This window comes from Oryctolagus cuniculus, chromosome 11 (assembly GCF_051225735.1).
Source record: "Oryctolagus cuniculus isolate XC-2025 breed Fujian yellow rabbit chromosome 11, ASM5122573v1, whole genome shotgun sequence".
Classification (NCBI taxonomy): Eukaryota; Metazoa; Chordata; class Mammalia; order Lagomorpha; family Leporidae; genus Oryctolagus; species Oryctolagus cuniculus.
Window position 1 is genome coordinate 28,652,092 of NC_142877.1, and position 24,867 is coordinate 28,676,958.

At 45.1% G+C, this 24,867-nt stretch overlaps 1 protein-coding gene across 3 annotated transcripts in view; it reads right to left on the minus strand.

The window, feature by feature from the left end:
* The window catches only part of DNAAF9 (dynein axonemal assembly factor 9), a 126,406-nt gene that overhangs the window by 55,376 nt on the left and 46,163 nt on the right, over positions 1 to 24,867 (minus strand). For 2 of the 3 annotated variants that reach the window (XR_016216653.1, XM_070052018.2), the window contains exons 9-20: positions 22,765 to 22,820; positions 20,471 to 20,606; positions 15,997 to 16,078; positions 15,659 to 15,695; positions 12,907 to 12,994; positions 11,677 to 11,753; positions 8,534 to 8,578; positions 8,093 to 8,138; positions 6,131 to 6,242; positions 5,406 to 5,476; positions 4,465 to 4,515; positions 2,801 to 2,888 (exon numbers count right to left, since the gene is read on the minus strand). Coding sequence is in view for 2 of the 3 variants with exons in the window: in XM_070052018.2 (XP_069908119.2) it covers positions 2,801 to 2,888; positions 4,465 to 4,515; positions 5,406 to 5,476; positions 6,131 to 6,242; positions 8,093 to 8,138; positions 8,534 to 8,578; positions 11,677 to 11,753; positions 12,907 to 12,994; positions 15,659 to 15,695; positions 15,997 to 16,078; positions 20,471 to 20,606; positions 22,765 to 22,820 (889 nt within the window). In the remaining variant the exon portion in view is untranslated. The remainder of the gene's footprint in view (positions 1 to 2,800; positions 2,889 to 4,464; positions 4,516 to 5,405; positions 5,477 to 6,130; positions 6,243 to 8,092; positions 8,139 to 8,533; positions 8,579 to 11,676; positions 11,754 to 12,906; positions 12,995 to 15,658; positions 15,696 to 15,996; positions 16,079 to 20,470; positions 20,607 to 22,764; positions 22,821 to 24,867) is intronic. The other variant, XM_089308180.1, reaches the window with a different exon arrangement.

A 24,867-nucleotide genomic window follows, 5' to 3' on the forward strand; every position in this document is an offset into this window, starting at 1 on the left:
TAGAAGGTTCTCCATCCCTGCTCTGGGGATGGGAACAGATAAACTGCAGACTTACCAAGACACTAACAGGCACTGGATCTTCAGGTTCCCTCACCTGTCCAATCTCTTTCCCAGGCCTTGAGGAGTGCCCCAGTCAACTTTTCATTTAAAGTTTTTATTTATTTGAAAGGCAGAGTTACAGAGAAAGAGAAGGGAGAGAGAGAGAGAGAGATCTTCCATCTACTGGTTCACTCCCCAAACAGCTGCAATGACCAGGACTCAGCCAGTCCAAAGCCAGGACCCAGGAGCTTCTTCCAGGTCTTCCACGTGGGTACAGGGCCCAAGCACTCACTTGGGGCATCCTCTGCTGCTTTCCCAGGTGCAATAGCAGGGATATGCATAGGAAGTGGAGCAGCTGGGACTCAAACCAGAGTCCATATTGGATGCTGGTGTCACAGGCAGCAGCTTTATTCACTATGCCACAATGCCAATCCCGACAGCCTTAATCATTTGGTATTATTTTCCTTTAAGAGAGTCCCTGCATGGGCCAGCATTGTGGTGCAGTGAGTTAAGTCACTGCCAGATCCCATATTGGAATGCTTGGTTCCTGCCATCCATGTGGGAGACCCAGACGAAGTTCCTGGCTCCTGACTTTACCCTGGCTCAACCCTGACCAAACTCTGACCATCAAGACCATCTGGGGAGTGAACCAGCAGATTGAAGATCTCTCTCTCTCTCTCTGCCTCTGCCTTTCAAATAAATAAAAATACATCTTAAAAAAAATAACAAAGTTCTTTGCTACAAAGGTGCAAATTAATTTTGGCAAATATCCTTGGCTAAATATTATAACTGGCTCAGGAATGACAGAGCACAATCATCTCTGTGTTGTGCCTACAACTGCTTTCAAAACACGATGCAATCTTGGCCCAGAGCTGGCAGCATGGTCATACAACCACGCCTTCAGCAAAGATTCCTAACTTCCAAGGCCGTACCAGAACCTGGTCAGGTAGCTCAGGCATGGTAACAAGAAACCCAGAAATCCCTGCGCTTTGTCTTTTGTATGAATGGAGGAGGAGAAGCTGAACCAGTGATCTGAGAACAGGGAGAGGAATTTGCCACTGGATAGAATATTTTCAACAGGAAGAACAAATCATCCACAAAGGGGATTTGCTTAGTAGAAGTTGAGGAATTTGTGAAGTAAGGCAGAACTCTTCCTCCACAAAAAAAGGCTATATTCAACAGGGAAAGAATAGGACTCAGAAGAAAATGTTATTTTGAGGAAGCCGAAAAGGAACACGGTGTGAATCCCTGTGAAGTCTGCAAGACCAAGCTTCCTGTGAATTTTGTATCAGCAGAAACACAGCCAGCTTGGACTGAAAGGGACAGAGAGTATACAAAATGAGACTGTTGGATCCCCAAAATTCCACTGGCAAGAATCAGCTAACAAAACTACTCAGATACAACAGGGTGCTACCTTCCACTGAAAAGGAAGGCAATCAGAGGAGAGGCAGAAGCCCAGAAGGAAGCCAGGAGCTCAGAGGGTGGGACCAAGAGCAAAGGGGGCAGAGCAGAACATACCTGCAGAGAATGTTTCAGGCCCTGAAACTTAATCAAGAATCAATGGCCTTTCATGAAAAAGCAAAGTGATTTAGAGGCTAGAACCAGGAGCTCAGAGGGCAGAGCGGAGAATCACAGGAGATAATTCCCAGGCCTTAATCTAAGCAAGGAACTGGAGTTTGTCCAGATGGATTTCAAAGCTGCCCTAGGCTAGCGACTCCCTTTTACCTTCTATTTTCATTTTCCTTTTTTTTTTTTTTGACATGTATATAAAAACATGGCATATGAAATGTATATGCCAGTCCCACTTTGAATGTTGAGAGGCCTAAGGGCAGACAATTTGTCTCTTTAGTTCTATTTAATAGCTGGTCCACAGCCATTAACAAGAACTGTTCGGGGCCGCCGCATGCAGCACTGGCCTCCCATATGGGTGCCGGTTCAAGTCCCGGCTGCTCCATTTCCAATCCAGCTTTCTGCTATGGCCTGGGAAAGCAGCAGAAGAAGATGGCCCAAGTCCTTGGGCACCTGCAATTGTGTGGGAGACCCAGAAGAAGCTCCTGGCTTTGGATAAGCCCAGCTCCAGCCATTGAGGCCATTTGGGGAGTGAACCAGTGGATGGAAGACCTCTTTCTCTCTGCCTCTGCCTCTGTAACTCCACCTTTCAAATAAATAAATAAAATAACTGTTCGGGAGATGTACTTGACAGATTACACTCCTGAGCCTCATCCACGTGAGATTTAATTATTAGAGGGTAAGATCTGGAATATCTGAACTCACGAGATTTAGGGCTTTGAACCATTGCCATAATGGAATGAAACCCCTGGGAGGAGTGATGGTACATACACACAACAGCAAAACAGGGTCCACAGCTAACAAGCAGAAGGACGGGCAGACCAACAATGGATAACTTGCTACTAAATCTGTGGTAATTTGTCATGCAGCATTAGAAAACTAACCCAGGTTTTGTTTAGGTCCACAAATTCTCTATCTGGAAATGCTGCTTTAGCCCATTCTGAGAGCAAACTTCACGTGGCAACAAGAGAAGCAGGTGCAATTCTGGGACCAGCCCTCTGCTTGTAAAACCAGCACAAATTTCTCATCTGCAGAGTGGGTGGATCAAAGGAGAAAAATCTGTAGGCAAACACTTGTTCACCAGCCAGTCTTTTCAAATATCAGATGTATTATTAATCACAACACCCATGCTGACAATCCACAGATGAAGAATCCAGACACAGCCAAGAACAGGAAAGTCATAGCTGCTTACCCTCCTCAGGCCAGAACTGTAGATTGCTAGAATGGAGATATGCTCCTTCTCCTCCTGTTAGAAAACTGCCCAGGAAAAACTCATCCTCCTTCAAAAAGAACAAAAAAGAAACCGAAAAAGCACGTGATTTATAGCATAAATACCCGAGAATCAAAAGTCCTGCTCAATTTTATCTGTCTATGAAGTTGAGTCAAACTCAGATATGCCCAACGCACTCCATGGCCTCTGTTGTTGCCCAGTTCTTTGTGAGTTTCTGGCGCCCCTGATTTATGCTGGGACAGGGAATGCAAAGGTCTTCTCTGAGTCCAGGTACCAGAGCCCATGTGCTTGTTCACATGCCAGTGCATTCATTTCTTCTGTGAAATCAGGCAGCTTCTCCTCGGCCTAGAGCTTTGATCTCTCATTTCCACACACCTAGACCAATCTGGGATTTCAATAGCTTTCAATAGCACTGTGAGATTTTTTTTTTCTTTTTTTTTTAAAGATTGATTTTTTATTTGAAGTCAAGACACGGTGACAGTGAAAAGTAGAGATCTTGTGTCTACTGGTTCACTTCCCAATGGCTGCAATAGCAAGAGCTGGGCCAGGCTGAAGCCAGGAGCCAGGAACACCATCTCAGTCTCCCACGTGGGTGGCAAGGGCCCGAGTAGTTGGCCATCATCCGCTGCTTTCCTCCCTGCACTAGTAGGAAGCTGGATCTGAAGCAGAGCAACTGGGACTTGAACCAGCATTCCTATATGGATGCAGGCATCGCAAGCAGCAGTTCCCCCCCAAGGCTTACTTTTTATTTATTTGAAAGGCAGAGTTAGACAGAGACAGAGAGAGACAGAGATCTTCCATCTGCTGGTTCACTCCCCAAACGGCTACCATGGCCAGGGCTGTGCTAGGCAGAAGCCAGGAGCTCGGAGCTTCTTCCAGGTCTCCCACATGGGTGTAGAGGCCCAAGCACTTGGGCCAACTTCTGCTGCTTTCCCAGGTGTATTAGCAGAGAGCTGGATTGGAAGTGGAACAGCCAGGTCTTGAACCAGTGCCCATACAAGATGTCAGTTTTGCAGGTGGAGGCTTAACCTACTACACCACAACAGCTCCTGCAAGCAGCAGCTTAACTCACCTCACCACAACACCAAATTGGGGGGCCAGCACTGTGGCTTAGTGGGCAAAGCTGCCACCTGCAGTGCTGGCACCCCATACATGAGCGCCAGTTTGAGTCCCAGCTATTCCACTTCCAAGCCAGCTCTCTTCTTTGAGCTGGGAAAAGAGTGCGAGATGGCCCAAGTCCTTAGGCCCCTGCACCAGCACAGGAGACCCAGAAGAAACACCAGGCTTCGGATTGGCGCAGCTCTGCCTGTTGTGGCCATTTGATGAGTGAACCAGAGGATGGAAAACAACTCTCTCTGTCTCAGCCACTGCCTCTCTCTAACTCTGCCTTTCAAATAAATAAATAAATCTTAAAACAAACAAAACACTCAAAGGTCTAAATGGCAGAAAGAATCTCTCGAATTCTGTCCTCACAAATGGCTTCTTTTCAGAGCTCTGCTGACAGGAAGACAGAGACACCTAGGACCTTCAGGTTAGCAGTACAATGAAATATTTTAAATTATCTTTGTAGGTTGTTTACATTTTACTTTTGATATAATGTACACTGAAAATAAGAATGTGCTTACTCTCACTGCTTGCTGAGTTTTCTCAGACAATTTCACTTCCTTATCTTCTACCTGTGTGCAAAAGAAATACAGATTTTCAGTTTATTACTTCAAAGGCAAAATCCTGCAAGGTCTCCGCATTGTGTTCAAATATTTCCAGGACAGTAATTGGCAGCTCCTCTACCACATCCAGTGCTCTTGGGCCCTGACATAGTTGGCAGAATTGGCCGCTGGTCATCAAGGCATTGGTGGGCTCTCTCACTGGGACCTGACACTCAGCAAACAAGCCTGTGACGTGGGGAGCATGTGTTGTCTCCACCCACATTTCACTTCAAGAAAAAAACAACTATTTTTAGGGATGCAGGAATGAGAACATTCTAAAATGTTTTTGGAGTTCGTTCTTAAGTATGTTCATGTTAGAGAGTGACTCTTGGTCTTCTTCCCTATCCATGTCAGAACTACAGATTCAGAACATGAACAGGTTCTAAAACAGGAACACGAACGATTGCTGGGTTCACTGCTTCTACATCTCCAGGCACCAGCCCTTGACCAAGTCCCACGGAGGAAGATGGAACTTTTCCATGTGTAGACAGATATAAAAATTCAGCAGCAACCATTCTGACCACAGGCTCCACCTCTCACTGTCTGTGTGACCCTGGACAAACTGTTCAACTTCCAATCCTCAGCCTCCTCCTCTGCAAATGTGGTGTTCATTTCTTCCTTTCACAACTTAACATGCACCCAGATAGCTTTGTTCCTTTCTTCTGAATCTTTTCCAAGATTATGAAGGTGTTAAATAACTAGATTCATTCACATAAAGAGAAAAAGACTGACATAAAAAATTCCATTTCTGAACACTAGCTAATTCAGAATCCGACATCCCGCCAGGGAGCCAACAGAGAGGCTCTCCTCAGTTTTCTCCCGTGTAGGTCTCCTCCTACCAGGCAGGGGATGACACTAACCAGCCAAGAGCGGAATCTGGGTATGGCGGCAGTCAGGACTATGCAGCTGGTTTCTGTGGTAACAGTGCCATCTGTAGGAAGATCACAGACATGCCAGTTACTCCCCAACACCTTAGCCTACCCTGCAGGCCCCAGACTGCAAGGCCTTCCTGTTCTTAGAAGCAAGAGCTCCTTTTCCTAGTACACATGGTCTGATGCCCTCAGAAAATAAAAACTTCCTCATCTGCGGACAGGGAGACTAACAAGGAGATGCAGAGGCTTCCTGTGTGATTAACTTTACCATTTTTCAGAGCAAAAAGAAACACATTTAAATGAAGAGTCAAAGGTATACAAGTTAAAAATCAGAACATTATCCATCAGGCTCATTCTACTAGCACTGGATATTATCATTCTTCAAGATAATTGGTCAAAAGTAGTATTAATTGTTTCAAACTGCTTGACTACTACTGGGGCTGTGTATCTTCATACATGAAATTGCCCCTGCATTTTTTCATCATACACTGCTGTGAACTGCCTGATCATATATTTTGCCCATTTTACCATCAGGTAGTATATCTTTTTCTTATTCATTTGGAAGAGCTCTTTATAAGTAAGGAAATATAACCTTCAGTCATAAGTACTCTAATATTTTTATGAGTTTATTAATGGTTATTTGCCCTTATGGTTCACTTTGCCAAAAAAGAAAAAGGTTCAAGGCTTGCTTTTCAAAAACCACATATACTTACCATTTTCTTTAACCATAATCTGAGATGTCAAAAATGATTCTGAGAAGACCACAGATCCTAAGCACCCTCTTCCTCCCAGCAAGTCAGGAATGTCATAGACAGCCATACAAGCCTGGATCAAATGAGAAATCAGGGTCAGACCAAAGGCAGCCCAAAGCCTTCTGGGAGAGATCCCTAAGAAAGAGTTCACAACACTGCTTTTGGATATACAGCAAAAGAATACTGAAGGGTTTCTAAGGAAAACTGGAGTTAACTTGAAATAGATCTCTGAACTAGGAGATGACTTCAGGATCACCAAGTCCTTGGGCCCCTGCACATGCATGGGAGACCCGGAAGAAGCTCCTGGCTCCTGGCTTCGGATTGGCACAGCTCCAGTCATTGTGGCCATTTGGGGAGTGAAACAGCAGATGGAAGACCTCTCTCTCTCTCTCTCTGCCTCTCCTTCTCTCTCTGTGTAACTCTGACTTTCAAATAAATAAATAAATAAACATTTTTTTTTAGAAAAAGAATACATGTAGTATTTGTTGGACACTTGCTATATATTTTATACCATGTGGCTTGAAAAGAGAAAATACACAAAATAGAATCTGGTTTTAGGAAATTGGTAATGTAGAAATATAACTGAGCAGATAAAAGCTTTCTCATACAAAAGTAATCATACGCCATGTTAGTATGACCTAATTTGTGTAGAACAAACTACATGTACTATGGTATTTGTAGGGAAAATCAATAGGGAAGGCTTTAGGGAGGAGGCAGAACTTCATCTCTGCTGGGGTGGCAAGACAGGATCTGGACAGAAACCATCAACTTCCTGCCTCTTCTTTCCTACTTTACTGGCTGCTGTTGAATGAATACTTAACTTGAGTGTGACTCTACTGGACTCCTAATTACCTACTATGGGGCAGACTACCTTCCAAAGCACTTAATAAAAGCCCAAGGAGAGAAACCAGGGAACTAAAGTTTAGCAAGGAGACAGAGTATTACCACTGAAATATCAGAAAGCATTTCCCAATGTCTTAATGATGTCATAAAAAGCCTAATTTCATTCTAAAAGAATGTTAAGGCAAAATGCAGATAGAATGAGATACATTATAAAAACATGAATTACTCACCTCAAAAAATTATACCCACTGTACAACTCTCTGCAGATGAGATAACACTACCGATAGGAACTCTGAGTTGCTTTTCCTATGTAACAGTGAAGATGATGCACCCAGTGCACTTTAGGGATAAGACCAAAGCTAGCTGTAATTAAGGCTCAGGCAGTGGTCACAGAATAGATTCGAGGTATAACTTGTGGCCAGAATCTCGGCTGGACATCTACCAGCCTCTCACCCATTCCTTGCCAACCCTTTTCACATCACCATGCACTGGGGCAAAGAGGGAACTCGGCTTTGGTGGAGAGCAACTGGCCTAGACACTGGTTCCCCCAAGCCATGCTGTCCCACTGCAGGGACCAAAACGTCAGGCAGCCCAAAACCAGCCCCTGGCCCACCAGTCTGGCCCTAGCACATCGGTTGGAAAGCTCTGTTCTGACAACTTCACTTCACTGGAAACACAGTCTCTGCTGATTGCTGTTTGTTTAATTAATCAATCAATTTTTCAGGTATCAACACAGCCTTGGAATGCAAAGAAAACTCGCTGGGCTGTTGGTGCAGGTGGCTTGTCTTCAGTTCACATTTCCACATGAGGTCAGAGCCGTCTCAGAGGCCCTTCTGCCAACCCTCAGGTAAGACTGATCCCTGGGGAAGCCTGGGCGCAGTAGTGTGGATGTGGGCAGGCCTGGCACAGCAGCCAGGGCACCCTCAGAAAGCACAGCATCACCACTGCTGTGGCCAGGGTGTACTCAGAACAGAGCAGTTTCCAGAGACCAGGGCTCCCACCCACACTTCCACCTCATCCCTTACAGATGTCTTTCTACAGGACATTCCCAGCTAGTTGACCTGTAACAGTTCTACTTACCGTCTTTACCAAGGACAAGCTATCTTCACTGTCCAGAGGTACAATTCTAGAAGAGGGAGGAGACAGGAGAGACATGCATTAAAGAATTTTTAATTGTACTGAAATTCACAATGTTCTCTATTTTTCAACTTGGTGATGACAAATCAAGACTCAGATTTCTCTCAGAGATTTAGAAAACACAGGGTTGCCTGCCTGTAGAATTAGTGTTGGGCCACCAGGGTGAATGACATCCACACACAACCCCCCTCAGCCTTTCAGTGGGACTCTTTCAAGGCCCAGGGGCTCGGGTGAGCAGACTCAGCCCTGAGCCCAATCCTGGAGTGATGTCACTGCCAGGTGTGGACCTGCGGAAAGACCGTCTGTATCAGCAGCTACAAGGTAGCTTCTCTTCTCATTAGCTCCTAAAACCTGCCCCAGGGAGGATCACAATCGTGTACTTACCTTCCCTGATTATTCACAGCATGTATCTGAAAAGCTGTCTTGGGGCTGTAGGCCAAAAACAAAACAAAGATCAGGTTGCTGTTTCCTGTTTCAGACTCTCAAGACCTTCCAGTAAGGTGTGTGTCACCCTTGCTTTGCACAGATCTACCTTAGGCACTGTAGGTAGCTTTCCCAGGGCCATGTTGTTGGAAGGTATGGGGACAGTGTAGTCATGGTGCTGCCTCTTTGCTAGGTCTCAGGGCTGCCTTGAGTCTTGCACCAGAGTCAAGAGAAAATGCCCACTGCAGATTGGGAGTGACCCTCTACAGGTCTGGGTCCTCCTGCACAACCAGTTGGATATGTTCTCCTGCTCCTCCTGCTCCTCACTGACCTTGGGTCAGCTATCCTGCCAGGCCTGCTTTGAGCCTGAGCAGGGGCCATGTCATGTCTCTGTTATAGTCAGCTGCTGTGGAGCCATGGGCAGGGTCGGGCCTCCAGGGCAGCCAATCAGAAAGCCCTTCTGGATTACTCTTTTTACAAATGTTTCTGAATTGTCTAAGTTTAATTTCTTATCTTAACAAATCCTGGGTTAGCCACATACTGACTCTGCATGTGTGTTCATGGCTCCCCTTAGGAGGTCTGTTAATCTGATGGAGTTTTAGGGTACTCAGTGAAGTGACCCTTGTGGCAGAAGGGCATGGAGCTCCAGGGGGAAGACTGGCCCTAGAGGCCCTCCTTGCCCTGCCTGGTCTTTTCCTTGTGCCCTCCTCCAGCCAGGGTGGTACACTCAGGCCTAGGAGGCCTTGGGATTGAGGGGCAGCCTGCTCTAGGAAGGCTGGATGAACTAGGCAAGGGCCTGAGGAAAGGAGCAGTGGGATGACTATGCAAGCCATGTCAATGGTAACAAAACAGGCCCCACTGCAACGCCAGCTAAGAGTGACACGCCCAGGTCCTCGACAAGGTGTGTGGCTGAGGAAACGAGCAGAGTTCCCTGTCTTCCAAGGTCACAAAGTTGGAAAGTGAAGGAGCATTCTCAAACTCAGGTCTGCGGGAATACCCAGTGCAGCACAGCACAAGCCTAAGGGAACAGGTTTCCCTTCTCTTCCCTTTCATGCTAGAGAAACAACATCCAGAAGACCCAGGGGAAAGAAGACCTGAAAGAAGCCCAAAGCCTTGCACCACAGAGTTCTGGCTCTTTCCTGCACTCCTGGAGCTACAGCAATAGAATTACTATTTGTTCAATTGACTGACTTATCTTTCAAGGCTCTTTCTTACCACCCAGGGCTGTAGATGTTAAAAAAATGTGAGACATGTGAAGCACCACAGGGCCAGTGCTGTATCATTTGTTTGTTTGTTTGTTAAGATTTATTTATTTATTTGGGCCGGCGCCGCGGCTCAATAGGCTAATCCTCCGCCTAGCGGTGCCGGCACACCGGGTTCTAGTCCCGGTCGGGGCGCCGGATTCTGTCCCGGTTGCCCCTCTTCCAGGCCAGCTCTCTGCTGTGGCCCGGGAGTGCAGTGGAGGATGGCCCAGGTGCTTGGGCCCTGCACCCCATGGGAGACCAGGAAAAGCACCTGGCTCCTGGCTCCTGCCATCGGATCAGCGCGGTGCGCCGGCTGCAGCGCGCCGGCCGCGGCGGCCATTGGAGGGTGAACCAACGGCAAAGGAAGACCTTTCTCTGTCTCTCTCTTTCACTGTCCACTCTGCCTGTCAAAAAATAAAAAAAAATAAAAAAATAATAAAAAAATAAAGATTTATTTATTTATTTGAGAGGCAGAGGTACAGAGAGGAAGAGAGAGGTCTTCCATCCATTGGTTCACTCCCCAAATGGCTGCAACAGCTAGAGCTGGGCTGATCCAAAGCCAGGAGCCAAAAGCTTCTTCCGGGTCTTCCATGTGCGTACAGGGGCCCAACTTGGACCATGCTCTACTGCTTTCCCAGGGATATTAGCAGGGAACTGGATTGGAAGAGGGGCATCGAGGACTTAAACTGGTACCCATTTGGGATGCCAGCGCTGCAGGTAGAGGCTTAACCTATCAAGCCATAGTGCTGGCCCCACAGTGCTGTAGCATTCTTAAGCTCCCCAGTATCAGTGTCTTCTGTACCCTTTGCATAATGCTGTACAAAATGGTCCCCCTGTGGGACAGTGGGCTAAGTGGACCACCTCCATGAAGAAAGCCATGGACACAGACCACATAGATTCACTAGGACATGCAGGCAGCTGTGACGGGAAGACTGCAAGCAGCCAGATTTCCAGGCCTTGTGGGCCTAAGACACAGCCAGACCCAGAATTTCTACCATTTGAGAGGCAAATGAAGCCCACAGCAAATCTCTTCTAAGCAGTGACTACCTTCACGCACCCAGGGCCCCCGGCCTTAACCAATTTTACCTCTCAAGTTCCTAGCTTCACCTTCCTAACCTGGGAACCCAGGCCTGCCAGGTCCCTGGTGCTACCTTATTCTGGCCTCAGAACATGTATGTGACTCTTTCTCACACAATTCCTCCACCTTTAGCTCCTTAGTTTCTTGAATAAAAGCCTGATCATATTCAGCCATTGAGGCCATCTGGGAAGTGAAACAGCAGATGGAAGGTCTCTCTCTCTCTGTGTGTCTATCCCTACCTCTGTAAGTCTGCCTTTCAAATAACTAAAATAAACCTTTTTTTTTCCCTAAAAAATGCATGATCATAAATGATCAAATGGGAGATAGAATATAAATTACAAGGAACAAAAAAGCAGAGCTAAGACTTAAACTTAGCCACCCTAATAAGGAACGCAGGTATCCCAACAGCATCTTTAGCTGCTGCACCAAACAGCCACTAGAGGAATTCTTTTATGTTTAGAAAGATGGTGGCTTATTAGGGTGGCTAAGTTTAAGTCTTAGCTCTGCTTCCAATTCCAGTTTCCTGCTAATGTACACCCTAGGAGGCAGCAAGTGATGCCGCAAATAGCTGGGTACCTGCCACCCATGTGGGAGACCCAGAGTGAGTTCTGGGCTCCCAGCTTTGGCCTTGCTCAGCCTCAGCGGTTGCAGGCATCTGGGGAGTGAACCAGAATATGCAATATCTCTCTTTGTCTCCCTCCTTTTGTCTGCATTTCAAACCAAAAGCAAGTATTTTTTTTTAAATATTCAAAATTCCCTCTAAAGTATTTGCCATTGCTTACCGTAAAGCTGCCTTAAACTGAATCAACTCAAAGGAATCTAACCCAGATCCCAGGGTCTGCTCTGCTACCTCCTTGGCCTGTAAAATCAATAACAAAGCAAAGATTAGCTTTCACAGCACAAAAGTGCACACATCACTGACAAAAAGGACCCTTCTAACATTAATCCAGTGCCCTTCCCCTCTATATGACTACTTTATACTATCCACAGATTAAAGTGAAAGTAGCATGTTAAACAGCAGGTGCCTCCTTTCTTCAGGCTGGGTTTACAGTAACACCTGCCTTCGGACAGGTGGACATTGGCACCTGCTCTGCCAGTGAGATGGAACCAGCTGAGATGATGCCAGTGCAATGTGAGGTCTGGAAAAGCGATTCTTCCTTCCCTCTCCCCTGGCTCTGGGGAGGCACCACTGCCCTCAGAGTTTCTGCCAGATGCCAAGAACAATCAGACAGCCAGAGTTACAAAAGATGAGCTAAAAAACAAAAGTGTGAGAACTGATGTTGAAGGACATCCCACTGCACTGCATAAGCCTTCTGCCATAAATCAGCTAAAGGGCTGAGAAATCCCACGTCAGTACCAAGGATTCAAGTTCAGTGAGGAGGGGAGACGGCTAGGAGCTGGTGACTACTGCTACGGTCTCTCTGATATCTACATCATACACAACCTTTCCAATGTCAAATGGCTTCCTTCAGGAAAGGTCCTATTGGCATTGGGAGGCATCAAGCCGACTCTTCTCATCTCCTTACTGGGTCAGATATAGGAATCCAACTCAGCAGGGCAGGTTAACCGCAAAACAGCAAGGAAGACAGTGGTCAGAGAGCGAGAACACACGTGCTCGTCTAGGAAAGGCAAGTCAGATTTTCCAGTCTGTAGTTGCTTTCTTTTTAAACACTGAATTATAGGAAATCAAACTATGTAGCTCAAAACAAACTTACTTTAGTAAAAAAAAAATCACAGAATCATTTCTATAAAAATCTTGTTTAAACTATTAAACAAACCATTGTGTCACAGAATGATTTTTATCTCCAAAGAAGTGCTGATGAGTTGTCACTCAAGAGACAACAGCAGCAGGTAACAGGCAGCAGATGCTCTACAGTCATCTTTTTGCTTAGTGCCAAAGAGGCTCAAGCCCACCCAAAAGTGTTACAAGGTGCTCAAAGAATGAACAGATGGACAGGCTACTTTGTATTAAAATAATGACTACAGAAAGAGAAACATGGTATTTAAATTACCTTTGTTAGACTGGAAGTTTTAGCGTAACATGCAATGCCAGCCAGAACAGCCGCAATAACAGCAGTGTATACCTGGGACAAGAGCCTACTTTAAAACAAGAAATAACGGTTAACTACAGCACTAGGGGGTTTTATCAAAAGCTGCATGCACACAAAGGACAGTCTAAGAACCTATTTTTAAACAGAATGAGATAGTACAAAAGTGGAACTCTGATTTCTAAACCTTTTAGAAGTCTTGGTTTGATTGATCCTTTGTTTTCATTAAATCATCTTAAGAAAAGTCAGTTCCTCTGAACTCTGCTCAGAAGACCAAACTGTCCAACTGGTAACCAAACAGTACAGCAATGGCTTGGTTCCCTGAGAACTTCATGCGCAGGAGCAGCTACACACAGACCAGGAATTCCTTCCGTATGGACATACATACCCAGGCATGAACCACACAGCTTTATAATGTCTCCTCGTCAGACCTGGTGAAGTCTGCCTGCTGCTGGGACTTCAGGGTGGGAGACCTCAGGGGCAAGAGATCGCCCAACTAAGCAGAGGCTGGCTTCCACTTCACCTCTCCAAGCAGAGAGAACACAGAATGTTTCAAGGGGATCTTGCACCTTATCCTCTTTCTCTCTGATTTCTCACTCTCCAAAGTCTTACAAGAAAAAGTTTTTCTCTGCCATGAAGGTCTCCAGAAAATCCAAATCTGGTTCCCTTTAGGGAAGAGTTTCTCAACCTTAGCACTCTAGGCTGGGTATCTTTTATTGTGGGGTCTCTCCTGGGCATTGTAGGATGTTTAGCAGCACCACTCACTACACATCAGCAGCACCCCTCACTGTGACAACCAAAAATGGCTCCAGACTTTGCCAAATGTGCTCAGGGGTGCGGGAGATAGGGGTGGTGGAGTAAAATTGCTGTTGGCTGTGAACACTGCAGCCAGGAGGCCCAGGTTCTTCTTAGTTAGAACACTTACAGAGAGAATGGCCTCATCCACAAGCCCCTGAAAGGCAAGGCCTCACCTATATAGGTTTATTTTTAAGCCTGTGAGGGAAGGCGACAGAAATAGCAAGAAACAGACATGCTCTAGCCTAATCCTCCTGTCCTAGGGATGGAGTTAAGTAGGGCCTGTGGAAGCAGATAAGTTGTCTAAGATCACAGAGAATTCATGGCAGCCCCAAATGCAGGTCTGCTCTCAGCCTAGTGTGTTCCCACTATGCCATATCCATGGTCATCTCCTTCAATTCCTCCTTGGCTCCTGCACCTCACCTCAACACTGTAGGTAAGAGATCTGAGTTGGGTTGAAGAGGAGACAGGGTTAGAGTTCATATAACAACATGACAGTTCCAAGGATCAACATATCCTGAGGATTGCTGGCCAGACCAGGGCAGAGGGTATACCCTGTAGGATAGGACCTGGAAGGATACTTGTCATTGAGCTGGTTATTTCAGGGTGAGACCAGAATACTCTACATCTTGACATTATAGGTGAAGTTTTATAAGGCCAACCCCAAAGACATGTAAAGATACCCCGTCCTCAGCATGACTCAAACACCACTCAGTACCTACACTGGTCAGCCTCTTCTCTACTTGTCCTCAGACAACAGCCCAACACATAGGTGCTATTAACCCACAGAATGGCCTGGATGTGCTGCTATAACTTTCACTAGGACTCTACAAGGTACAACTTCTACCAGCTCTGAGTTCAGTAAATTGCCTGATATTAGCCCAGGGAACCAATTAATTTACTTTAGGTAAAAAGTCTATGCTTCTAGAATGAGGATCCTGGTGAGTCACTCAGCATGGCTGGCATGGAAGCACAGAAGGCAGAGAGCAAGGCCACATCCACTAACATATGCAAAAATGGTTCACTTGCTGCCAAAGTGAAGGCAGCCTGCCAAAAAACTATATATACATTATGATTACAGCTACATAAAATCTAAACGCATAATTTTTTGAAAGTCCCAGAAAAATACACATTAAGATACTAACAGGTAGAAGGAGAGAGGAGGAATTATGGTTGATCTCCATATTTCCTTATTTTCTATAGTGTGATTATACAATACAGCTTCCTGAGCCTACCCTAGAAATTCTGATTCTGCGGTTCTGGGAATGGGCACGGAGAATACTTTCAAGAAATCCTTCGATGGTCCTCTGTGGCCTATCACTGCTGGCCTTTGTGAAGTACAGTCCAGAGTCCACCATTTCATGCTGAGGTCTTTAATCAGGTAACCAACCCTGGAACTCCGCCAGGTCCCTGTTTCTGAAAGGACGTGCTTCCTGGAATTCAGCAGTTTCAGTATTAATGTGAAGGGAGAGGTCAACATTAGGTAGGACCTTTCTAAGGTGCTACAGCTAGGGTTTAGATCCTAGCTCTGTTCCACAAACAAGCTTATGGCAAAGTCTGCAGACCAATGGGAGTTTCATACAGATTCATTCTCCCAGTGGATTTCAGGATGTTTTATTTTTAGAAAGGCCCCCAATAAAATGTACTATGACAAGGAGTCACGTCACACAAATGCATACATGTGTTGGGACAAAGTCTGAGCTTTGGAGAGGGGCAGGTGGCAAAGCTGGTGGGGTCTTCTGGCCTGGATTCCAAGTTGACAGAGTGGGGCTGGGGGTCTCCTGGGAAACCATACGGCAATGTTCACCTTGTACACTAAAGTCCCTACTCACTGCTGCTCTCAAAAGAGAGGAGACAGCACAGTCGCAGCTGAGTAACTCAGCTTTGAGAAAGAAAAAACAAAACAAACATAAAGTCTTACATTTGTTCAGTTTTCTCAGGCGGCTTGTCGTCACCACCTGTGAAAGAGCACACATACTGAGACCATGACGGAGGGTGCAGGCTACAGCGACACTTCACAGGGCAGCTAGTGCTGCTAAGTTTACTTAGAAGGCGTTGTCAAGAGCTATTTTTTTTTCTTTTAAGTTAAACATAGTGCAAGCACAAACAATGGTGGAACTTGGCTTCTTCCAGTATCCTCAACTGTCTAGTTGCCATCAGGGAGGGAGGTGGAGACCCATAAGCTGGGGGCAACTATTAGTTCGTGGGCGAAACCATTCATGAGGTAAGCTGATGAGCTGACAATTTATAGGGACTTACCTAAGTAAGGAACATGAGTAGCTCCAAAAAAGTATGTTCTTGAACAAGCAAGAGGTCCCTTTGGTGAAACGCACTGTGCTACCTGGATGTCAGAAAAGAAAGAAAAACAAAAATGAGCAGGTGCTAATGCATACATTGCTTCTAGAGAAACAAAAGGTATCTGGCTAATGGGAGTAAGTTTTATTTGACCAAAACTGATTTATTATTTTTAAAGACATAGGGTAAAAATCACCTTTAATGATCTTGCTTTTTCATGGTATCTTATGTGGGTGTGTGTATTGGTTTCAGACCTTGGCTACTGTGAGGTTGCTGTGGGTACTCAGTCCAGGATACTAATGAATTCCCAGCTCAGAAGGAACAAAGCAGCAGTGTGTTTGGGTTTTGACTGCCATTACTATTTAGTCATGTAAGAGGCCCTGTGTCCATTCCTCAGCAACTCTACCAAAACAAGACTGAAAACAAAATGTTCAATCCAGAGCTTTCACACATAAGACCCTGGTCCAGAAAACAGGCAGAGAAGTGGGGCAGCTACAAAGTCAGAAACCCAGGGCCTCACTTTCATTTGTATTTCATCTTGGTCCATATCCCTTGCAGAAGAGTAAGTTCCTATAGTTTTTTTCTTTCTTTTCTTCTTTTTAAAGATTTATTTTATTATTTGAAAGGCAGAGATATGGAGAGAAGGGGGAGGGAGAGAGAGAGAGAGAGAATCTTCCATATGCTGATTAACTTCTCAAATGCCTACAATGGTGGGGTTGGATCAGGCAGTTTTGGGCTCCTGGATTTGTACTGGCCCAGCCTCAGCTGTTGTAGCCTTTTGAGAAGTAAACCAGCAGATATAAGATCTTTCTCTGTCACCCTGCCTTTCAAATAAAATTTTTAAAAATTCTTTTTTTTTCTTAAAGATTTATTTATTTGAAAGAATAAAGACAGAGTTACAGAGACGGACGGGCAGAGGCAGAGAAAGGGAGATATCTTCCATCTCCTGGTTCACTCCCCATATGGCTGCAATGGTCAGGACTGGGTCAGGTTGAAGCCAGAACCAGGAGCTTCTTCCAGGTCTCCCACACAAGTGCATTGGCCCAAGCACTTCAGCCATCTTCTGCTTTCCCAGGCACATTAGCAGGGAGCTGGATCAGAAGTGGATTAGCTGGGACTTGAATTGGCACCCATGTGGGATGCTGGCACTGCAGGCAGCAGCTTAACCTGCTATACCACAGCATCAGCCTCTAAAAAATTATTTTTAGAAACTCAGCTTCCTTGGGTCATGCTATAAATTTGGGTAAGTACATATTAACATTAAATTTATTGACATTTACTTTAAAACATGGTACAAAAAGAATTTGCATAGATAATGAAGACTTGCTCAGATTATTTGGAGTTGCCTGTTTTACATGACATTAATCTGTAAATTACTCATAAATAGCACAGAAATGGAGAGTCTGCATGTTACCTTGAATAGAGCTGAAGAAGAAAGGCCCTAACATAGGGGCCCTAACCTCAGGACCATATCTCTGGGAAGTGCCTTTGGTTCTGTGTGTTTCCATGTTTGTGAAGGAAAGATAGGACAACAATGTTCCCCCATTATGACAGAAGTGGTGTGAAGATCCAGCTACATTGTTTTTCCCCTATTGTGCTATTGGGGTGGAATGAGAAGGCCATGCCAAGAAGGTCGCTGGCAAGCCAGCGTTAGTTACTCAGGAATGGCTTTGGAAACCACATGGCAATAGAGCCTGCCTGGCAACAGGCTGTGATCGGATAGCTTCGGATACTGCCTGGCAACAGGTTGTGACTGGTTAGGGCAATAAACCACCCCTTAACCAGAATGGCTGCCTTGGCTATATAAGCTGCTGTACGAACTGAAATAAACGAGTCTGCGGGCTGCTCGCCTCTGACCCGCTTTCACCTGACTTCCGGGGTCTGTGAGGTGACTCCGTGCCTCTTGTCCCCACCACACTCCTCCTCTCAAAACGAATCCACAGCAACACCCTATTACTTACATCTTGTGCCAGTGTCATAGACTTGCTATAAGGATGAATACTGACACATTATTGTTAACTGAAGTCCACAGATTATATTAAGGTTTACTCCTTAAGAAGGCTCTGACAAATATATAACGTCATGTGTCATCGTGACTGAATCATACAGAATAAATAGTTCCACGGCCTAAAAGTCTTCCTGCACTTCACCTACTTTCCTTCCCTCTCTCTCCAAATCCTGCTATGGCTCCAGTGTTGTATTTTTCCAGAATGTCATCCACTTGGAATCACTGTATGCAACCCTAATATTGCCTTCTTTGACTTAGCATCAAACATTTAAGGTTACTCCATGTCTTTTTCCTTTTCTTTTCCCCCAGCAAATGGTACTTTAACACTTTAACCTCAAAGATACAAAGAAGTAGTCTCCAGTTAGGGAAATACAGCAAAGTAAGTAACACAAAAGCCTTAATGACATTTTTCTTTCTGGTTAACTTAATACAGGGCTATCTCGTGCTTCTCTCTTGCTCCTGAAGCAAAAATGAATTTCTTTCATTCAGACTGGACTTCTTTGTGGAGTAATTCTATTGTAGCTATTTTGTGTTATGAAATGAGTGATAGCTGTATGGCTTAAAACCTAGATTTAAGGCACAAAATTCTCTAGCAGCTGTGAACACTTGAATACATGAATTTGAGGTTTATCGTGGTGAAAAGATTAACACAAAACCTCAGGTATTAGTCAATATGGTGGTACCTATACCAAGTCCACACTTGGCTCAGCAAAGAAGTTTGAATTTTCTTAAACAGTTACAGTAAGTAACTGGTTAAGAGTCAAAAAGCTGGGGCTGGCACTGTGGCGCAGCAGATTAACAACCTGGCCTGAAGTGCCAGCATGCCATATGGGTGCCAGTTCTAGTCGTGGCTGCTCTACTTCCGATACAGCTCTCTGCTATGGCCTGGGAAAGCAGTAGAAGACAGTCCAAGTCCTTGGGCCCCTGCACCCACGTGGGAGACCCAGAAGAAGCTCCTGGCTCCTGGCTTCGGATCACCACAGCTCCAGCCGTTGTGGCCATCTGGGAAGTGAATCAGCGGATGGAAGACCTTTCTCTCTGTCTCTACCTCTCTCTGTAATACTGTCTTTCAAATACATAAAATAAATCTTTGAAAAAAAAGAGTCAAAAAGCTGATTTTTTTTCTTGTAAATATAGGGATGATTTCTTTTTTCTTTTTTTAAATATTTATTTGACAGATAGAGTTGGACAGTGAGAGAAAGACAGAGAAAGGTCTTCCTTCCATTGGTTCACCCCACAAATGGCCCCTACGGCTGGCGCTGTGCCGATCCGAAGCCAGGAGCCAGGTTTTTCCTCCTGGTTTCCCATGCGGGTGCAGAGCCCAAGAAGTTGGGCCATCCTCCACTGCCTTCCCGGGCCACAGCAGAGAGCTGGACCGGAAGAGGGGCAACCGGGACTAGGACCCAGCGCCCATATGGGATGCCGGCACCGCAGTCGGAGGATTAACCAATTGAGCCATGGCGCCGGCCCAGGAAGATTTCTAAGCTCTTTATATGTCACAGCTGAAACTGGAAGCCTTCTCTGAACCTTACTTAGATCATGTGTTTTAAGGTGGCCGTTTGGCACAGCAGTTAAGCAGCTCCTTGGGACACCCACATCCCATACTGGAGTGCCTGGGTTTGAGTCCTGGCTGCATTCTCCATTCCAGCTTCCTACTCATGTGCAGCCTGGGAAGCAGCAACGATGGGCTCAAGTGGTTGGGTCTCTGTCAATCATTAGAGTCCTATACACAAGTCTAACATCTCCTTTAAAATAATACAGTACACAATATATTATCAAATGTAAAAATCATCAAGATTTATAGCCTTAATTGTTAACAGTTAAGAAATTAAAAAAGAAAAAACTTAGGCTTGGAATGGCTATTTCAAATTCATTTGAGTCTATTTACTTGAAAGGTAGAGCAACAGAAGAGAGTGAGCTTCCATCACCGATTTACTCCCCAAATGGCTGCAACAGCCAGGTCTAGGCCAGACCAAAGCCAGGAGCTAGAAACCTCATCCTGGTCTTCCGCATGCATAGCAGAGGCACAAATACTTAAGCCATCATTTGCTGACTTCCCAGAGCATTAGCAGGAAGCTGGATTGGAAGCAGAGTGACCGGGACTGATATGGGATGCTGACATTGCAAATGGAAGCTTAACCTGCTGTACCACACAGCAGCCTGATTAGACATTTTTATTTTACTGACACTACTCTAAGAACTTAAAAGAGTAGTTTGAGAAAATGTTCTTAACATTTTTCTTTCAAATTTTTCAAAATTAAATGTTTTCAAGTCATACCTGGCACTTATATATAATTTCCAATCACTTTTTTCACTCCAAAAGAATGTCAAGTTCAGAGTTAAATCAACATTAACTAGAAAAGGCTCCCCACCCCAGCCCCAAACCTTGGATAATGAATCTATCAAACATGAGGCAGTCCAACCACTTACCATGTGTTTGGCAAAGCTCCCACCAGGACCAGTACTGCGTACCAGGTGCCCTTCAGAAGGGAAGTTAAAGTTGCCAGCATTCAGGTTTTCCCGTGTGGAATGATTACCAAAGAGAACAAATGGCTGCCTATTAGGGCTACAATGGAAAGTAAAAAATATGTGGTTAGAAAAGAGATTCCCTTGACCTGAGTGAGTTCTCAGGCTTCCCTGAGTTACACTCTGTACTCTGAGCAAAATACAGCCTGCCTACCTAACAACGCTCATCGGGTGAGCAAGGGACACCAGGTATCTCTGACTCTTCCTACTGACCACTGGGGACCAGTCACTTAGGGACACAACTAAACGCAAGCTAGAGTTGTGTTTTCAGTTTGTTCTACTTTTTGAAGAATCAGTTTTGTAACTTCACTGTCCATGACGCAGTGATGGAGTGGCACCGTTTAAAGGAATGACAGAGGTGGTGATACTCAGCAGAGCACTTCGCAATTCCTGAGCACGTTTGGGAGGAAGGAGGCGAGGAGGCTGCCAGTATTCTCACTGCCACCTGTCCACCTGTCCCCTTGTTCCCCACTCTTCACTGCACTTGTCCTCTACCCCAACTTGTGCTCACTCCTCAGTCCAATGTAATCCCTACCTCAGTCATCCCAATCACACAGCTCTTGCAAAATGACAGTCTTCAGGCTTCCTGTCTTGGTCTCTCAGAAGCACCTAACATCCTTCCATTGCAAAAGCTACTGCATTTCAGTATCCCCAGTCTTCCTCCCCCTTCTCCCAGGCCCCTGAATATTTTTAGGGTTTGACTTCAGCTGTCTGCACTCTCCTCCGATCATGAACCACTCAATCTGTCTCCTCCAGTACTTGCTGTAAATAAATGCCATCACCATCTACCCAGGAATAAGCCAGATCTGAGAGGCCTCTTTAAGAAATGTTTCCTTGGCCAGCGCCGCGGCTCACTAGGCTAATCCTCCACCTTGTGGCACCGGCACACCAGGTTCTAGTCCTGGTCAGGGCTCCAGATTCTGTCCTGGTTGCCCCTCTTCCAGGCCAGCTCTCTGCTGTGGCCCGGGAAGGCAGTGGAGGATGGCCCAAGTCCGTGAGCCCTGCACCCCATGGGAGACCAGGAGAAGTACCCGGCTCCTGCCTTCAGATCAGCATGGTGTGCTGGCCGCAGCACACCAGGAGAGGCGGCCATTGGAGGGTGAACCAACGGCAAAGGAAGACCTTTCTCTCTGTCTCTCTCTCTCACTGTCCACTCTGCCTGTCAAAATAAATAAATAAATAAAAATAAAAAAGAAATGTTTCCTCATCTAAATTCAACCAACTGGCCGGTGCCGCAACTCACTAGGCTAATCCTATTTATTTTCAGAAGGAACAAAGGACTTATATGGTCTGATCAAATTCTTCAGCTCCGGCCGGCGCCGCAGCTCACTAGGCTAATCCTTCACCTGCGGCACCGGCACCCCAGGTTCTAGTCCCAGTTGGGGTGCCAGTTCTGTCTTGGTTGCTCCTCTTCCAGTCCAACTCTCTGCTGTGGCCCAGGAGTACAGTGGAGGATGGCCCAAGTGTTTGGGCCCCTGCACCCACGTCGGAGACCTGGAAGAAGCTCCTGGCTCCTGGCTTTGGATAGGTGCAGCTCTGGCCATTGCAGCCATTTGGGGAGTGAACCTGTGGATGGAAGACCTCTCTCTCTGTGTAACTCTTCCAAATAAATAAAAATAAATCTTTTTTTTTTTTTTAAAGACAATTCTGAGACCCAAACAGGAGACCTAGTACTTTGTCTCACTATAGATAGGACTGGAGTTGGGAGAAGAAAAGAGATCTGCTCTGTCCAGTAGAGAAAGCATCTCCTGCTGACCATGACGAGAGAGAGGCTGGAGGAACATTTCATGACCTCCTCTGCTCCCTTCTTCCCTGGGGGCTGGACCAAACCACCTGAACCCCCTTTACTCCCCACAAGCCACTGTGGCTCCTGTGCCAAACCCTTGGACACTCTGCTTTCTCTGGATTTCCTGGCTAGATATAGAATAAAAAATTTAAAAATTCCTTTCTTTAGATTTCAGCAGGCTACACTGTTTTAAAAGCTGTAAAATTATAGAAAGTACAGAAAAATTAAAAAGAAAATACAGTGACAACTGACGAGTTTATAGAGTATGGATTTCTTTTTCTGTGATGACTCAAATCAACTCCCATTTTTCTGATTCTAGATTCTAGACTTGTCCCTCATGTCCCCTCATGGCCAATCCCCTTGTCAATCTCATCTTCTGTCACTACTCACCTTTCTTCTCCAAACACCTTACCTGTTTTCAGTTATATGGCTGGAGATCATTCCATGACTGAAGTAACTTCTAAATGGCTAAAAAGAAATCAACATTGTATATATTAAGACCACAATGTTTGCAAAACAAACCCAAAACCTCTTATATGTGTGTATTACATACACACGCACACACACACACACACATGCACACACACTTCAAGAGAGTACGCAGAGTCTGTATGTGTGTGTGAGACAAATGTTTTGCAGATCATTATAGGAACATGGGAAGGTATATATGAGGGATAGCAATATATATTTTTTTTTGACAGGCAGAGTGGACAGTGAGAGAGAGAGACAAAGGTCTTCCTTTTGCCGTTGGTTCACCCTCCAATGGCCGCCGCGGCCGGCACACTGTGGCCGGTGCACCGCGCTGATCCGATGGCAGGAACCAGGTGCTTCTCCTGGTCTCCCATGGGGTGCAGGGCCCAAGCACTTGGGCCATCCTCCACTGCACTCCCTGGCCACAGCAGAGAGCAGGCCTGGAAGAGGGGCAACCAGGACAGAATCTGGCGCCCCGACCGGGACTAGAACCCGGTGTGCCGGCGCCGCTAAGTGGAGGATTAGCCTAGTGAGCCGTGGCGCCGGACAAGGATAGCAATATTAATGTTGGGGTCAGGTAGCAAACAGACCAAGGAAAAAGAGTGCAAAGTAAAAAGACAAATGGCTGCAAAATGAAAAGAAAAATTCACTTCTTTTCAAATGTACTGTTTTTAACTACTAAAGAAAACTGGACCAACCACTATCAAGTTGCTAACCATGTGGTCATTTCTTTTTCTCCCTTTAAAAACAACTTTTCTATATTTCCAATATATATTAGTAATATTAATTTTAATACACTCATTTATAATCAGCAATGAGGAGGAACCCAAGGAACTTAGAAGTATACTGACATAAATTTCCTGGGAAACAAAAGAACTAATTCTCAGCTTTTGGGCACACCATGTTAGGTTAAAAACTAATCAAAATTTAATGTGCAGGAGGATCTAGAGTCCAAAGAGTTCAAAATTTCAAAATGCAATTTTAATCTCCCTCAACACCTATTGTATTTTTTCCATTTTTTAAAGTAATATATGTTCATTGTAGAACACAATATAAAGAACCTACAATCTCTAAGAACTATTAACATTTTGATACATTTTCTTCAAAACTTTTTTCTATGGTGCAAGCACAGAATATCTAATCATCATTAAACAGTTCTCTACCCTTGGGAATTTACATTGTTATACTAACTCCTCTATATCAAGAACCACACTGTAGAGGCTGCTATTGTTGCATAGTGGGGCAAGCTGCTGCCTAAGGCATTCCATGTGAGCACTGGTTTGAGTCCTGGTTACTCCAGTTCTGAATCAGCTCCCTGCTAATGCTCCCTGGGAAGGGAGCAGATGATGGCCCAAGTACTTGGGTCCCTGACACCCACAAATGAAGACTTGAGTAGAGTCTAGTCTCTTGGTTTTGCCTGGCCCAGCCCTGGCCATTGTGGCCATCTGGGGAGTGAATCAATGGATGGAGGAGCGCTCTCTCTGTTTTTCTCTCTCTTTCTTCCCCTTTCTCTGTAACTCTACTTTCAAATAAATAATTTTTTTAAAAAATAATAATGTTGTAATGAATAACTTATAATAAATTTTGTCTGTATCTCTGATTAGTTTAAGTCAAATTTAGAAGTGAATGTTTAGTGAAAAGGCAGAATTATACTGCCAAACTGTTTTCAATAAAGTTAGATCCAGTACATTCCCACTTACAATCTGTGAAAGTGTCTCAGGGTCTCATCGTCAATACTGCTTAACAGAACGACTTAAACAGATTTGCCAAGTTGATCAATGAAAAATGGTACTTCCTTCTTGTCTTATTTTACTTCCCTTTGCTTTTTAATTAAGCAGAAAATTTTGGCTATGTTTAGCGGCCATTTAGATTTCCCTTTGTTATGTAACTATATTCTCTGGACATTAATCAGATTGTCTTATTATTATTTATTTATTTTTAAAGTCAGAGTTACAGACAGAGAAGGAGACACAGAGAGATCTTCCATCTTCTGGTTCACTTCCCAGATGGCTGCAATGGCCAGCACTGGGCCAGGCTGAAGCCA